The sequence below is a fragment of the Equus caballus genome, chromosome 6, assembly GCF_041296265.1.
Source record: "Equus caballus isolate H_3958 breed thoroughbred chromosome 6, TB-T2T, whole genome shotgun sequence".
Taxonomy (NCBI): domain Eukaryota; kingdom Metazoa; phylum Chordata; class Mammalia; order Perissodactyla; family Equidae; genus Equus; species Equus caballus.
In genome coordinates this window covers 84,695,819-84,707,481 of record NC_091689.1, presented here as the reverse complement: position 1 = coordinate 84,707,481, position 11,663 = coordinate 84,695,819, and the positions used below count along the sequence as shown (strand labels likewise).

The 11,663-nt window shown below is 40.0% G+C and overlaps 1 protein-coding gene across 1 annotated transcript; it reads right to left on the bottom strand.

Moving 5' to 3' along the window:
• Positions 1–393: 393 nt before the first annotated feature.
• Positions 394–10,512, bottom strand: NEUROD4 (neuronal differentiation 4). Its single transcript, XM_023643733.2, has 2 exons — positions 10,142–10,512; positions 394–3,919 (listed from the first exon to the last, which is right to left on the bottom strand). Exon 2 carries the CDS (start codon positions 3,908–3,910, stop codon positions 2,915–2,917), a length of 996 nt encoding a protein of 331 aa, XP_023499501.1. The 5' UTR covers positions 3,911–3,919; positions 10,142–10,512; the 3' UTR covers positions 394–2,914.
• Positions 10,513–11,663: the final 1,151 nt, after the last annotated feature.

The following is an 11,663-nucleotide window of genomic DNA, read 5'->3' as shown; positions in this document are numbered from 1 at the left end:
AAAACATACTTCAGAATTTTTTGAAAAGTTGGTAGGCTCACATAAATTTTGGGTGATGGCCCACCTTTGTATGATCCACCTCTCTGTGGTTGGGTGGCTTAGAACGCCCATAGCCCTACATTCCGTAAACCGGAAGATTTTTTTCTCAGCTGCCAACTGTAGATTTGGTTGTGTGAGTGGCAGAGGTCAGCGCTTCTAGGCTTCTTCTAGCTACTTAGTTTAGCCCTTCTTCAAAGCTCCTGGCAAGATCAGTTGGAACATGGTAAATGTGAATCCTCCTGACGGGCCAACCTGTGCTCTGGGGCTGCTCACAGGACTTAGGAGTCCAAGAAAATCAATAGACGAGAGTGAAGAAAATCTTTGAAAACTGACAATACAACACAATGTCTAATAAGACTCACAGCTTTATTTCTGCTAGAAAAAAAAGGGAGGAAAAACAGTCCTCTTTTTTTTTTTTTTTTTTTTTTTGTTACAAAAGGTTTAAACAATTGCTTTACTTTATCTGATAAATTCCCCAGAAGAATGAGACCACCTAGGTTGAAGAGTAGGCTCTTTCCAATCATACTGCTTTCCCAAATTTTAATTCATTTATAAAGTCCTTCTGCACAATCCCAGGGAGGCCTGGTTCATGGGTACCAGACTCCCCAAAAGCATAAACAACACATTCCCAAAATATAACTGGCTCATCTTGGAGTGAAGGAAAAAAGTCTAAAAGTATTAACTTGCATAGCCATTCAAATTATTGCTGCTTTTTATAAAATCATTACAGGTAATTCTGCACTAACTTCCTCCTTTCCCCTTACCCCAAAACTCTGTAATTCCTAGCAAAATTACGAGCTACTTTCCAAATGAAGCCTTCGGGAGAGTTTGCAAGCACATGAATGGAACCTAAGGAATCTGCATGAAAGGAAGGGAGAAATAAATTAAATAAATAATATCTAATAAATAACTCAGACAACATTCATTACCTACAAACTTAAATGCCAGAAGACGCTAGCTTCAAGAATAGATTCCCCACAACCCCTCATGAAGGTAAGTGCCAGTATAGACTCAGAAAGCACATAGGATAGTTTTCATCATCCTTGCCTATTCCCTCTAGGGCAAATCATGGTGAGGGGAATCACTTTGGTGGCTAATGGGGTTTAAGATTTCTCTGCAAGCATACTTTTAAGTGGATTTACAAACCAAGGGTGCAAAATACAGCAGGGTGAGTGCTGCAAGCAAGATGGAAAGGAAATAACTTCAACTGTAAGGACATAATAAGAAGGTAAAAAAGGCAAGATACACAAAGAGTTTGGCAGGTTTTAGGGGATATCTGAGCTGTAGAAAAATGACATACTAATCTGCCTTATCAATTTTATTCATTGGCCCTATTTGTGTACCTTGCGTCCTAAACCTATCTTCTCTGGCAGGAGCAGGATGCGGTCCACTATCAGGTAAACCATTTAGGCTTTTGGTTTGTTTAAATAATTGTCCTGGCATACTGAACAGGACAGTGAAATTTCTCAGATCTAATTTCTCTGGAAAAAAATTAATTTGACAAAATTAGTGCTGATATAAAGGAAAGAGGAGTTACGTGAATAAAAATAAACACCCTGCAAATCAGCATAAACCTGTGATAACGACGTAGACTGGTAAAAGCATTTGCTGACCTTGGATTTGATTTCTGCATCCCTATGTCTGGTCACTTGAAGTGTTACCTACAATATGTAATAATATTATATTTTAGGAGTGGGGAAGAGGTAACAATTAGTGGGGGAGGACTTAGGAATTGTATATTTGTTGGAAAAATTCAAGTTTGGTACTTGTGCTTCTAGAAAATATGATATTGGTGTGGACAGAGGTGAGTGGTTTTAACCACGTTTTCTTCAACCAAATGAGATTCATCTTCCAAAGAAAATCTAGTGGTTTTCCTATGGGCAGGTGTGAGCTGGAGACAGTCCCTGAACTATGGTTAGTTAGCATAGCCAATAGCCATTTTATTGCTCTTGAATGTGACCTGGGTTGTTTGCTGATTTCAATAGCAGCACCTGAGCTTCATCGAGAATTTCCAGACCCCTCTTGTTATGGAGGCCATGAAATGGTCTAGATGACTTCTCTAAGCCCCATTGGTCATAGGAGTCTAAGATTTCAGTGACTTGCTTGTCCCACCTCTGGTCCTGGGGAAAGTGCTTTTGAAATGTTATCAAGAATCAAGTTGGAGTGAGATCTCTACGATAGTTCTCAAATTACTAGGGAAAATACGTTCAGCTTTCAGCCCAACAAGAAGTAGAGCTAATCTCTTAAAGACCATGTTTTGTTATTTGCAGTGACAGCCAAGTTAAAATTTTAGCCTCTGGAGGCTACTTTTAGATAGATGTAACGAAGTCCTATCATTAAGTCCCCGAGAGACATGCACCTGTGCTCCTTTGACAACTCCATTTGATCATTCCACACATAGTGTCCACTTCCTAATATTCCTCAATCCTTTCAGTTTCAAGAAGTTTATAGGAGTGATCATCAAAGTTATAGAATTTCAGAACTGCAGGACTTTAGAAATCATCTAGACTTAGAATAATTGCTTGATTTTACCATAAGTAAAAGGAGGCCAGAAATGGAAAACTAATTGTCATAGGTCATTTGGTGAGTTTTTGGCACCACTAATATAGGACCCAGGGCTTCTGTTCTATTTCTCCATGATTGTAAACAATCAAATAATTTCACTTGAGGACCCTAAATAAAGGAATCAATACAGTTTGAGAACTTGATGAGATGAGAGAGTGACAGGGGTAGGAGGTCCTAAATAGACTGAAACTATCGTGTTTGACATACATATATCTGTAGCATTCCTCTAAGGTCTTTGAATCTTCAGCTCAACCACTTGAATTATGGGAAACATCTCTATACCATCCTCTAAAATGCTGGTCTTACTGCCCTAATCAGTAAAGATTGTATTGAGTTGGGCCCCAATGCCATGGTGGGGGTAGGAATCATAGGACATATCTATGGGAACATCATAGCGGGGAGTACCAGCCTGAAAGGCAGTTGAATGCACATGTCCTGAGCTTAGACTTGAAGAGGGGTAATGTGGCATGAAGCTGTAGGATTTATCCAGGTCAGGAGAGCCATCTTGCTTCAAGGAGAAGTTCCCACTGATGCTCAGGGGTGGCGTAAGTGGAGCCTCATAAGGTGGTGTGCTACAGTCAGGTGGATGGCTCCCAAAGGATGATTCTCCCAAATTCTTGAATACTGGGGGTTTCAGATTAATAAGATGTGTTTCCATATGGCCATAAGGAGGGCTGGGAAGCCCAGGAGATTGGTAGTTGAAGTTGTGGACAGAGATGGCAGAGTCACAAATAGGAGATTTCTCCTCATGCTTCTCCAGGAGGACAGACTGAGAGCCAAGTTGGAGGCATCCAGCCACCAGGTTGCTTGTGGGCTGAGAGAGCCCTTTACAGAGCATCTCTACAAAGCCTTTCCCTTCAGGTGTCTGTCCAGTTTCCAGGACCTCAGACAAAGCCCAAATATAGTTCCTGGCCAGTCTAAGAGTCTCTATCTTGGAGAGCTTTTGAGTCTTAGAGTAACATGGCATGACTCTCCTCAGGTTGTCCAGGGCGTCATTCAGGCCATGCATCCGGGTCCGTTCTCTAGCATTGGCCTTGACTCTTCGAGCCCTAAATCTCTCAAGACGAGCTTTTGTCATCTTCTTTTTCTTGGGACCTCTTCTCTTAGGCTTCTCTCCATCTTCTTCTTCATCATCTTCTTCCTCAATACTGTCATGCTCTTCAGCTAAGCTGCCAAGAATCCCATAAACAGCTGATCTTCTCTCCTCCTCTTTCATCTCATTCTGAGAGCCCAGCCCTTTGTCCATCCATGATGGTGTATTGACCAACTCTGTCATCTCCTTGGGTTTCACATAAGTTTTTGCCATTTCCAGATTCTGGAAAAGGAAACAGCAATTGTTAGTGCCTGTGAATATCTGATTTTATTTAAAACTAAATTTTCTTCTCATATCTTGAATATAAAGTACAGAATTTTATTGGGATTCAATTTACAATTATCTAGTCCAAGTCCTCCATGCTAAATAACTAATCTAAGACTCAAATAAATGCCCGAGTGACTCACTTAACTATGGCACATTGTAAGAAAATCAACTATAGAAAAAGGAAACTAACTTGATTATTCATTGCAGTGTCGGTGCCTAACTCTTTTTATTCTCAGGTTCTTTATCTCATAAATATTTTATGCAAAAATAACTGGTATACCAGTCAAAACATATTATCCTTTCTTCCCAGAATTCAGATCATAAAGGAAAATAGATGTGGTGGGCATACAAATTATTGTCCAAATAGAGAAACTTCTGAAAGTGAAAGAGGATGCTAACTAATTATAAATGTATAATATGCATAAAATAATTATAATTATTGCAAGATTTAAAAAGCATATCAAACAATAAAATAAGTAAACTGTTGTATATTTACACCATAATATAAACGAAAAACTGTAGTGAGATCATTCAACACTACTCTGTGGTGCTCAGACTCTGTTTAGAGAGGTATCTCATACATCTAACCTGTAACATCCCATGTTTCCCATTGGCTCTGCCAACTGTTTGCTTCAAGCATCTCCTAGGAAAGAGCCACACCACAACTGGCTGGTACACTGCTCTACCAGGAAATATTTCTCTCACTATCATTAGAAGAGAGTTTGTTTTTTTTTTCCAGCAAGCACACTGTGCTCTGTCTAGTATTAGTGGTGTTGGAGGTGTTAGTGACATGGTGTCTAGAAAGGATCAGGAAAGGAGAGGAGGATTACCACTGATCATCTTTCAAATTCACCCTTATGTTAAAGTGAGAACACTTTTCATTGCATGTGCATCTCACACCAACAGACGAAAAGATGGCAGCAGCTAGAATTAGACGCCAGAGGTCTACCAAATCTATTTAAGATTATTTTAGTGTAACTATTATAATACTACTTCGTTAAAAATGAAAAGCCTGGAAGAAACGCTAAGCTTAACAGAGCATAGTGACTGAAGACATAAGCAAAGACTATTTCAGACAAACATGGAAATAGCCTATTTTAATTCACTTACCTAACAGGTACTGTTTAATCAGAATTTTCTATGACAAATTTGCAATTTGAAAACCAGAACAGACGGGTGGTTTAGTAAACATTCTGCATTCAATTCTGGAAAAGCTTGAATCGGTTTGAGATTTGTTGACCAATTTTTGGTATATAATTTACCAAATAAAATTATCTGATAAGCTTCACTGGGGCATCCCAGTTTGCCAGCTAGTCTTTGAAATGTTAAACCCTCCATCACCTTTGTATATCAGAAAGGGGCGAGCGTAATAAATGTCTTTTGATCCTTGAAGCTTGAGCCTCAAATCAACGAATGCTGGAATTAGTACATAGCTTTTAAAAATATAAATATATGATTTGATTTGTTTCTGGTAATCTGAGCTTGTTTTCCTTGTAACCTCATTTACCTCCTATAAATAATTAATGTTACTGCATTGCAAAAACAACCTAGGTTTCATGTTAATCAGCACGGAAATCATGTCAGCTTGACTTACTCACTTAATAAGGCTTCCTGGGTAAGCAGCTTTATTGAAAACACACATTGGAACCTATTGGTCAACTGGCCGCCCAGGCCAAGTCAGAAAATCCCACTTTTAATATGTATGATGGAGCTTGTATGCTGAGCTGCACTTCTAACTCAGGCAGATATCCAACGGGAGGATGAAGGACCTAATTAACTTTCTGTTAAAGTAGCAGACTTTTCAGAGGCAGGTGCACGCTGAGGCCAAAGAGGATGGAGTGGGCTTGGGAAACCTCATGTTCCACCTGTAATTATAATAACATTTGTGTAGCTTATAGCAAACCTTTGAGGGAAATGGGGACTGTTATGCTCATTTTATAGTTGAAGTCACTGTGGGTCAAGTAGATTAAGTGATGGAAATGCAAAGACATAGAGCTGGTAGAGTAGGACATAAAACCAGTTCTGATCCCAAATCCTAGGTTTTATGTTTTTTCTCCTTTCTTCTTCCGTCACAGCTACAGGAAGAAAGAAAGGCACTCGGCCTTCAGGAGACCTAAGTCACCAGGAAGCGACCATCATCCAAAAGGAGGCTAGTTTAGATGTTCTCTGCAGCGCTTTTTAACTCCCATATTCCAAGATTCCTTCCCCTTCCAATTTTTTTTTATTTGTATATAAGGGAGATACAGCATTATATTAGTTTCAGGTGTTTCAGGTGTACAACATGTTCCAAATTTTTTTCTTGTCGCTTTCACCTATTTGTTCCCCCTCCTTCTCTGCCTCTGCTTCCTTCTCCTTTTCTCTTCCTTCTCTTTCTCTCATCTCCTCTTCATCATCATCATTATCACTGGGTCATACATGCATGAGGAGGTGAGAAGGAAGGGCCAGAAAGAAGATGCATGAGAGGAAAGGAGTCTCTTGAATTGCCTCTGAAACTGAATACCATCCTAGCCTCTGCACTTGACCATTTTTTTAATCATTCCCAGCTCCCTACCTCTGGACTCCAGCCAAGCTCTGTCAATCCTCACCCCCATCAAGAAGTGGGATTAGGAGAATAAAGTAGACTACCCTTTGCCTTTAACATAATTTGATGGTTTCTGTAAGAGTCAAAGAGATGCTTTCAAATCAGATTGTCAGCAGATATGAAGGAAAAGGACCAACTGGCATTCTCTAAAACAATAAAAAGGGCAACCAATTTTCATCATTGTCCTCTTGCCAACCATGGAAAGGATATAAATGACTCCAGTTTAACTTTCTCTTTTTCCATAGATACTGGTCCTCTAGCTGTAAGAGAATCGCATGGGTACATGGTATGGTTTCAAAGGCATGGAAGCTGGAATAACACACACTCTAGTGCCACCTCTTCTAATTCCTGGTCGTTTATCTCAAACACATCACGTAAGCTCTCTGATCTTCCATTTCCTCTTTGATGAAATAGGGATAAGATATATTTTACCCAGTTCTTGCAAGATAAATCAAAATATAAGAAAAGATTTTATAAACTTTAAATGCTATAAAATGTTATCCATCTTGTGTTTTATCTTGGATTTTCTTATCTAATCCATTTACACACAATTTGCTTATTCAAAAATAAAAATTGTTTCTTAAAGGTGAACAGTAAAAGTAGATTGCATTAACTACTGTGCCACTTATTATCTGGATGGAACCACCTTTGATTTGCTCAGATAATCTGACAATTACCCAATAACCTGCCCTTTGTCCCAGTGTGGCAAGGCAGGACAGCCTCTGGAGTCAAATTACCTGAGTTCAAATTTCAGCTCGACTCTTACTAGATACATGACTTTAGGCAAATTTCATAAGCTTTCTGCGTTTCAGTCTCCTTCTCTTTAAAGTGGAAATAATAGTAGTCCTACCTCATAGGAGTACTGTGAGTATAAACTGAGGTAATATATTTAAAGACTTTGAGTAGTGCCAGACATCACAAAAGCCATGTAAGTGTTAGGTATCATTGTTCCTAAAGTTCATCATGAGTTTTTCTGGCCACACGGACAAGAAGAGGTATAATTACAATCTGTGCTTGATATTGATTTTATGTTAACAAAGGCCAATGGCTCCATCTCAACACCTATTTTGAAAAATTCCCTGATGAACCCACTCCCCCAATCTCCTAATAAAACTAAATATCAAAGCTCCTATTTTGCTGCAAAGGGTGAGGAATCTGAACTCAGCTGCCTCCATTGGATTGATTAAAACTCTTCCATCATATATAAGAAGGAAGTTAGCCTCTTTCATTCTCTTTTACAATTGGGAGACAGCAGTTGGCTGGACACTCCTACTCAGTCACATGAATTTTCAGGTTCATTAAGCTTCTGGTGGAATACAGGCAACCCTTGGCACTTGGACACTTTTCCTTTTGTCTTTGATTAAACAATGTTGGGGATATGACTTTCCTACAAGAACCAAGTGCCAGAGCTCTGAGCAGAAAAATGAAGAGTCTCTCAAACAGAAGTAAAAGCCAAGACTCCTCAAAGATAAAGAAAAAAAACTTTCCCTCTGACTTTTTCTACCTAAATATCTTCAATGCGTCAAAAAGGTTAGCAGGAAAGAAAAGAAGTCAAGCATCCAGATTTAGATTTGAAAGTTGAAAACGTGTGTGGTGTAGTTCTGAGTTTTGATCAAGGAAACCAACTTGGTTCCCTCCAGAACAGGTGCCTAATTCTATCATGGCTTTTAGCCTCTTCATGAACCAGCTCAGAGGTGTGTCGAAGTCGAAATCCTCTTTCATCACTCACTTATTAAATGAGCAAAGGAAAATTATTTCAATTCTTTTACCATTATGGAAAAATGGAAATGATATTTTCATCTTTCTTATCTCATTTAGAAGCTTTTACAAACAGCAAAGAGATAATGCAAGCACAAGTACTTTGTAAAGTTGTTACACAAATGTAAGAGTTGGCAATTGTTTTATGGAAGTTGCATGGGAAAGTCCATAGCAATCTTTCACAAAGTATGTTGATACATCATTTTTAGGTTTCTTTGATTCCTAGAAAAGAAATTAACTCTCAAAATATACATGAAGCAGACTCCTGTATGACAAAAATCAAGGAATATTGGCTCTGGAGGCAGAATCCAGTTCCCGCCCCCTCCGCAAAGCACATTCCGATTCTTAGCTTTGATCCTGGAATTTGGATTTCCTGACGCATCTACACAATATAATAGAGTTTCTCTCCTTTTTAAAGGACCCTTCTGTGAAATTTCAAGTTTAGCCAATCCTCTCAAATTCAAAATTTTCTCCCACTTTTTTTGTTTGTTTGTTTTTTTAACCTGTTCTAGCAAAATGTTTGCTTGGGCAATGATTGTGACTACCCAATACTTTTATTACTGGGTCTGAGGTCATTGGGCATTACTATCATTTGGAGCTCTCCCAGAATGTGAGCTATAACTTTTACTAAATTTTGATTCTCTGTGGAGAAGTTTCAATTGATGAACAAGTAAGTAAGTAGCACCTGCATGTGTGTTTGGAGTGATTAGACAGTGTCTTTCCTCTTAAAAGCTGATTGTACTCACTTCACCTAATCCTATGACTAAATCTTAAATACAGCAGGAAGGGGACTATCCAGTCCAGTTTCTAGGGAATCTAAGAACCAGACAGACTAAATGCTTTGCTCATATTTGCAGTCTTTGCACTGAAAAGACAGAATGCAGACCAGGGTGCTCACAAGTTGCACTGACTGGAAACAGCCAGTAGGCTGTTCTGTGCTCTCCATGGACAACCCTTTATCTTCTACCACTTTCCCTCTTGATTAATACTTGTACACACACACACATAAGCGCGCATGCAAGCACGCCTTGTCCAGCATAGCCATGTCATAATTCAGTTCTCATAGCCTCAGATCCTAATGGTGAACTTTGCAAACAGAAGTTATTCAATCCTTCAGTTTTCCCTCCATGCTCTTCGGCACTTCATTTCTGGTCCCTCTGTCAAAAAGAGAGGGAGGCGTTTTACGTTTACTAGTACTTTTATGAATACATTTTTGGGGGGTGTGAATGGTAAGTGAGAGGCTGAGGAGGCAAAAAGATGCATGGACAATTTTCTCTTCTGATTTCCCATCTGAAAGAGCTGAGGAAAAGGGAAATTCCCCTGCTCTATTCCAATTATCCAAGGATTTTGGGGGGCAATGGTGAGAATATACTGCATTGCTTTCCAACATCTTCTCTCATTCCCTATTCTATTTTCATTCCCCTTCCCCCCCCCCCCCACTCCGTGCATAGCCCTAAAATGCTATGAGCAGATGGTGGGTTGGGCCAATTCTTCCAATCTGCTTGCTGAGCTACCTCAGAAAAGCAGTTAAACTTTGTGGACTTTTTTTTCCTGCATTAATAAAATGGAAGGATGTGTTACTTTATAAAAATGATTCAGAGTATCTGAGTTTCACTTTGGGTGACAAGTGCTATGGAAATTAGTGAAATTATTAAAGTTTTAATATCTGTCCCTAAGTGTTCTGACTCTCCTTGTTTCTCTGTTTAAGTTTCCTAAATCCTTCTCCCTCCTCGCTTAGCCCAGAAGAGACTTACCTCACCCCAGCTGCTCCTCTAGGTCTGTGGGAACTTCCCACTGAAACGTTAGTAGTCCCCATGCCACCCCATCCACTGGCTCACCTCTGTCAGTGGCAGTCCGTGGCGTGAGCTCTGTGAACCTGTGTCCTGGAGGAGACTCAGAGAAGACAAGTCTCCCTGACCGTCTGATCACAGGAGAAAGAGATGCTTTTAGCGATCCATGTTAAACCCGGCGTGCCCCTTAGGAATGCCACCAGGTCTGGTTTCTCTGCCTGCTACTTGTTCTACTCCTTCCTTGGAGTTCTGTATGCTCCTCCAGAAGCCTTCGGACTGACGTCCCCGTTGCAGCTGGTTTAGTTGGCCTTCAGTACCTCCTCCCCCTGGTTAGTTCCCGGAGTGGAGCTTTCAGCACCACAGCCTCTGGGCAGCTCCTGCTCTCTGGCCGGAGCCTCCAAGTCGCAGCAGTTTTGATTGCTTTCTCGCTGACCAGGGAGGGGTGACGCTGCCCTGGGTCTAACTCCTCCCCTTTCCCGGCGAAAGACACGCCTACCTCAAGGGCTCCACTGGCCAAGTCCAGTTTAACCATCCATTCGTTTGTTTAAATGGGGATAGAGGTTGGTAGAAGGGGAATATAGGAGGGGAGTTGCTGAAGTTGAGAGGTAAAGAAAAAGAGGACTGGAAATGTTTGGGGTTAAAAGGTCAGAAATGGGAGTGGAGTAATGTGGGCAGAATTCGGAAAGAGAGCTGGAGGTAGAATTGAAGAGAGAGCCAAGAAGGGCAAATGAAAATGCTGGCCCGTGCCCGAAGAGTCAGAAAGTGAGAAAGATAGCTGCCCAGGACATGGCATCATTGACTGTTACCTGACACTGTTGTATTGCTGTCTTTGGCTTTAAAACTTCAAAATTCCCAAAGTAGAAGGAAGAAGTCTCTCCTCTCCCTTCTTTTCACAGGTCAAATTTATTCCCATTTAAAACCTTTTCATTTTGATTAATGAATACAGACAAAGCCATATCTGTACTTGCTGTATTGTTCTTTCAACTTTTCTGTCTGTTTGAGATTTATAAAAACAAAAAGCAAATGAATGAAATCTTTCATTTTAAGGACACTTAGCTCCTTGAATTACAAACCGAGATCCACTACTGTTTTTCAAAAGTATGTCATTAAGCATTCAGGCAGAAAAGTCCACCTAAGCGGTAACGAACTTGGAAGGAAATAAGGGTCATGTAAGTCCTAACATTGTCGCAGTATTAGAAGTCAGATTAAATTGCTAGAAGAGAAGAAGAAAACTACATCTGGGAAGATTTAAAGAAAATACATGGATTTGCTTTATGACAGAGAGCTGTGGACCAAGCTACCAAGTCAATCAGTGGAATCTTCATTTTACAGATTGTCAAATTTGGAAGACTATCTTGTGTAAAACTTGACCAAAATCATGTAAAAAATTGTGAGTTCATTTTAAGATGTGAAGGATTTTGTCATCTTCTAGTGATTCTGAGGAGGAGAGGAAGGGTACCCAGATTAAGGAATTGGCTAAAGGATCTTCAGTATTCAACTTTACTTCCAGCATCAGTTTTCGCATCTGTAAAATGACCTGATCACTGAAGTTTTTTCCATCAGTAGCAAG

Bases quoted from the DNA above. Each gene is read 5' to 3' on its own strand.
- NEUROD4 (XM_023643733.2), bottom strand. From the start codon at position 3,910: ATGGCAAAAACTTATGTGAAACCCAAGGAGATGACAGAGTTGGTCAAT.